A 5,005-nucleotide genomic window follows, 5' to 3' on the forward strand; every position below is an offset into this window, starting at 1 on the left:
GGAAAAAATTAATGATTGGTGATAATTTTGAGGAGGTGATGATTATTTTTGGTAAAAAGACTTAAAGGGTATTGATATATATGAATAAAATAAAAAATAATTATTTAAAATAGATGCTACTTTAGTATTTTGATTAATAAAATGAGTGATTTGATTGTTAAGGATTGATTGGAAAATTGATTTTGAATGAATTTTTTAAAAAACCCAAAGAGAACAATGCCTTGATTAGTTGAAGTAACCAGATTTATAAGAATTTTGAAAGGAAGTTAAACAAAACTCGCATGCCCTAGAAGCTAAGGAAAATAGAAAAATGAAAAGGCTGCCAATGACAAAGCCTAATATGAGGGATAACAGTGGGCAGTTGGGAAGAATGAATAACTTGTCCAATAACACATTGGCCAGCATTCATTTACTCACGTGAAGGTGCAGAGTTAGCTTGGACCTACCATCTTCTCATATTAAAACCTGATCATCATTTCATTTTTCATTACAAATACAATATTATATCAATGTTTAATGAGACACTGTATTCTGATCTGATCCTATCCCTTCTCGATCCCTTATATATACAGTCTTCTTCACATTACATTTCTTCTTCAGACAGAACTTCACTCTCCACCTACTGTTCTTCTGTTTCTTTCTTGCATTGCATATATCAAAAGGTTTAAATAATTAAGGGTTCTCTTAACTTATAGAATATGAGGGTTGTGTCTCGTTTGGGTGGACTTTTGATCTTGTCAACTTTGGTTATCCTTGGTCACGTTCTTGCAAATGTCGATAATGAAGTAGAGAGTGACAAGCTTCTCTTAGGACACCATCTAGGGTTTGGAGGAGGATTAGGGCATGGGATATATAAAAAGGGCTTCAGGCATAGGTTTGGCAAAGGTGGTGGATTTGGTGGAGGTGGCGGATTAGGTGGAGGAGCTGGAGGGGGTTTAGGAGGAGGTGGTGGCGGAGGATTTGGCGGCGGCGGTGGGTTTGGAGGCGGTGGTGGATTCGGAGGCGGCGGTGGGCTTGGAGGTGGGGGTGGTTTGGGAGGCGGTGGTGGGCTTGGAGGTGGTGGTGGTTTGGGAGGTGGGGGTGGAGGTGGTTTGGGAGGCGGTGGTGGAGGTGGTTTGGGAGGAGGCGGTGGTCTTGGGGGTGGTTTAGGTCATCATGGTGGCTTAGGAGGTGGAGCTGGTGGAGGATTAGGTGGTGGAGGTGGTTTGGGAGGAGGCGGTGGGCTTGGAGGTGGTTTAGGTCATCATGGTGGCTTAGGAAGTGGAGCTGGTGGAGGATTAGGTGGTGGAGGTGGTTTAGGTCATCATGGTGGTCTAGGTCCTCATGGAGCATTAGGAGGAGGTGGTGGTCTGGGTGGTGGAGGTGGTTTAGGTCATCATGGAGGGCTAGGTGGTGGTGGTGGTCTTGGAGGTGGAGGTGGATTAGGAGGAGGTGCGGGTGGTGGTCTTGGAAGTGGAGGTGGATTAGGAGGAGGTGCGGGAGGTGGTCTTGGAGGTGGAGGTGGATTAGGAGGAGGTGCTGGAGGTGGTCTTGGTGGTGGAGGTGGATTAGGAGGAGGTGCTGGAGGTGGTCTTGGTGGTGGAGGTGGATTAGGAGGAGGTGCTGGAGGTGGTCTTGGTGGTGGAGGTGGATTAGGAGGAGGTGCTGGAGGCGGACTAGGAGGAGGTGCGGGAGGTGGTCTCGGCGGTGGAGGTGGTGGAGCTGGAGGAGGATTTGGAAGCGGTGGTGGTGTGGGAGGAGGTTTAGGTGGTGGTGCTGGTGGAGGAGGTGGTTTTGGTGGAGGCGGTGGTGGTGGAGTAGGCGGTGGTGGTGGAGTAGGCGGTGGTGGTGGAGCTGGAGGTGGATTTGGAGCTGGAGGAGGTGTAGGTGGTGGTTTTGGTGGAGGTGGTGGTGGTGGATTTGGTGGTGGTGGAGGAGGCCATTGAATTAAATGCCTGCCATATGCATCTAGCTAGTTTGGCTAAGAAAAAAAAGTATTTGTTAATGTTTTAAAAGTTAATATTTGAAAGTGTAAGGTTATGTTCCTTGTAATGGTAAGATTCTAATTAAGACCTCCATCCTTACAAGTGAAAAATAAGCAATTAATTGTGTATGTACTTCTATTATTGAGCTTGATTAATTAGAGTTGTGTGCTATTTCATTGTCTAATTCTAATATAGAATATTCATTAGTCTTAAAACATTTACATTAGTTCACATCAAATAGAAAGAGATTTGAAAGAGTTTTAACTGCACAAAGTTCTTGGGTTCAAATTTGAATAAAAGCCTTATTTTTCCATTTCATCCATTCTTCTACTATAATATGTAATTAGATAAGAATTAATTAGTACTCACCCAACAAGAAAATACCAAATTTATTTAATTTATAAGCTATAAGCATTTGATCATTATCAATGACAAATTTGGTCTAATTTCTTATAATTAAGCAAATAAAATATATATTTTTTAATTCATAATGTCATCAATCTCAAGATTTTTTTGAGTTTGAATGAGTGAAAGTGAGAGTGTAATTAATTTTAAATTTTAGTTTCAATTTCACCCGAATTTGCATTACAATTTAATTTTTATATTTGAAAAAACTATAGAATTGTAAATCTATTTAAATTTTTATGTTTGAAAAAAAATATATAATAAAACAATTTAAATATATATTTTTAAGATATTTGTTTGACAGAATCTTTTAGGATAACTCAAATATGAAGAGTTTTGTCTAAGGGTTTGAATCTTATTAAATAAAATATACATTTTAACTCTTAAATTTAAAAAAACAAAATATCGGTTTAAAATTTTAACTTTCTAAACAAATAAAAAAAAATCAATCGAAAATCTTAAGTTATTAATTTATTTATTTAAATATTGTTTCAAAATTTTAATTTCCTAATTAAAAAAAAATTATAGATTCAACATAGTGAACTTGTTGTAAACTAAAATATTTTATTTTGAAAACAAAAAATATATATAATTAAATAAAATTTAGAGTTAAAAAAAGTGAAACTAAGAATTATAAAATTACATTTATTTAAATTTTATTGAAATTTTAATTTTAATTTCAATTCTTAATTATAAAAGCTCTCCTCAATCTAAGAATTTAAATTATATCGCACAATTTAATTTCAATTATATTGTTACCAAATATATTTGTTATTGTTCTTGAAGAAGGTAGAGAACCTTTTCGATAAGAATTTAGCAGAAATTTGTAGCTATGAATTAGTTCAACTTAGTAATTTTAACCGCATGCAAAATGTTATTATACTACTTATTCTATAATTTAGTAGTTGAATCTGTTGAAATTTATGGGATCACTAGTATAATAAATAATTGTGCAAATGTCATATTTAATATAAGCCAAAATAATGTGATCTGATGTGAAATTATGTTTATGGCTTATAGGTGTATTTGTCATGAATATAAAGTGAGGATGCCTAAATGGCATTTCGAATTTTATGAAGGAGCTAAATTAGAAATGACATAACTATAATAACTATCTTAATGTTGATTATTTGATAACGGTAATGGTCCATATATGAAGTACAGACAATTTTCTTTTGCGTTCTCATCAACCGAGAGAGAAAATCATTGACGTGCTCATCAAATTGGAAGAACCATTCTAATAAAGAAAAGAAAGTCTAAGGAAATAGTAGATTAAAGACCATTTCTATTCTAAAGAAAGATAAGATGAATTAAGGTACGCTTTCGATTAGGTCCTGGTATTTTCGCCTATCTGAACTCTTTCTCCATCTTTACGCCATGTTCAGACATTACTTATATATACTGCTTATCTTAACAAGAGCGGAGACTATTTGCTATCAGAAAATTTGGCTTGCACTTAGTTTTCTAACTGGACATGGGCTTACTACACTTTCAAAAACTTAAATTGGCTTACTTGTTAAGGCACTCAACTTGACACTTAACAACATAAGTTAAAAGAAATTTAAAAGGAATGTTCTTCTGTCTATAAATTTAACATGGTGTCCTTTATGCTTTCTTTTGAATATTAGTACAAATTTAATATTTAAGTTAATAAAACTCTTCAATAGGATGACCGTGAAATTTTCATTGTTCTCTATATTAATATTTAGTAATATTTAATGGGTTGATAGGCTGTCTCACAAGCAGAATCGGCTCCGAATTTTGTGCTGCCCCAGTCTCGGATAAAAAAAAAATTGACATTTTCAAGTTTAATTTAGAAAAATTAATTAAAAAAATAGATTTTAACATTCTTATCTTTAACCACTAAACTACACCAATTTATGTTTAGAATTATAACAAATATAATAAAATATCTTACTATTTTTAATAAATAAGTTGTCATAACCTGATAACTTACAGGGCTTATCCCATGGCAGGCTCTGAAAAAATTTACACGTTATAATAGAGATGTGAGACCTACCTTAATTCTAAAATGAACTAAGTTTTTTAAGTTTGGGATAAATATTGGACTGTTTGTGAGATAGTCGATCTGCTCCCTACTTAATATGATTTTTTTTTAAACGATTATCCATTCCATGTTTGATTAAATTTTCTAAAAAATCAGTTTTCATGGTAAAAGTCAAAAATATCATTTATTTTTTAAAGATAAAATTAATTTAATATAATTAAATAAAAGATAATTTTGATATTTAAATATATAAAAATAATGAATAAATGATTGAAATGATGGTTGGTTTGGGGGATAAAAACTAAAAAAAATCACAATAACCACTACATCAAATGAGCCGTAAGAGTTGTTTGATATTGAGTTTTTTGGAATTTATATTCAAAATAAAATATTTTTTCTTAATTCACTCCATTTATACCATCACTATACTTATCAATCAAAATATTAAAATATTATTTATTTAATCTTTCCTCTCTTTTTTCAATCTCATTTACTTAAAAATAAAATAATTATTAAATTAAAAAAATCAAACAAGAATTTTACTAAAAACACAAATTTTATTTTTAAAAATAAATAAATTAAACAAGCTATATGATAATAGACAACTTCATATATAATTTTTTGATAA

General features: G+C 33.1%; 1 protein-coding gene across 1 annotated transcript; it reads left to right on the forward strand.

Annotated features, from left to right (window-relative positions):
• The first annotated feature begins 491 nt into the window (after positions 1-491).
• On the forward strand, positions 492-2,145 carry LOC124921403 (glycine-rich cell wall structural protein 1-like). The gene is made up of 4 exons (XM_047462065.1): positions 492-885; positions 958-1,080; positions 1,483-1,641; positions 1,765-2,145. Exons 1-4 carry the CDS (start codon positions 699-701, stop codon positions 1,923-1,925), a joined length of 630 nt encoding a protein of 209 aa, XP_047318021.1. The 5' UTR covers positions 492-698; the 3' UTR covers positions 1,926-2,145.
• Positions 2,146-5,005: the final 2,860 nt, after the last annotated feature.

This window comes from Impatiens glandulifera, chromosome 1, assembly GCF_907164915.1.
Source record: "Impatiens glandulifera chromosome 1, dImpGla2.1, whole genome shotgun sequence".
In the NCBI taxonomy this organism is placed as follows: Eukaryota; Viridiplantae; Streptophyta; class Magnoliopsida; order Ericales; family Balsaminaceae; genus Impatiens; species Impatiens glandulifera.

Bases quoted from the DNA above. Each gene is read 5' to 3' on its own strand.
- LOC124921403 (XM_047462065.1), top strand. From the start codon at position 699: ATGAGGGTTGTGTCTCGTTTGGGTGGACTTTTGATCTTGTCAACTTTG. The intron at 886-957 runs GTGGTGGATTTG...GTGGTGGCGGAG, and splicing joins CAGGCATAGGTTTGGCAAAG to GATTTGGCGGCGGCGGTGGG. The intron at 1,642-1,764 runs GTGCTGGAGGCG...GTGCTGGTGGAG, and splicing joins TGGAGGTGGATTAGGAGGAG to GAGGTGGTTTTGGTGGAGGC.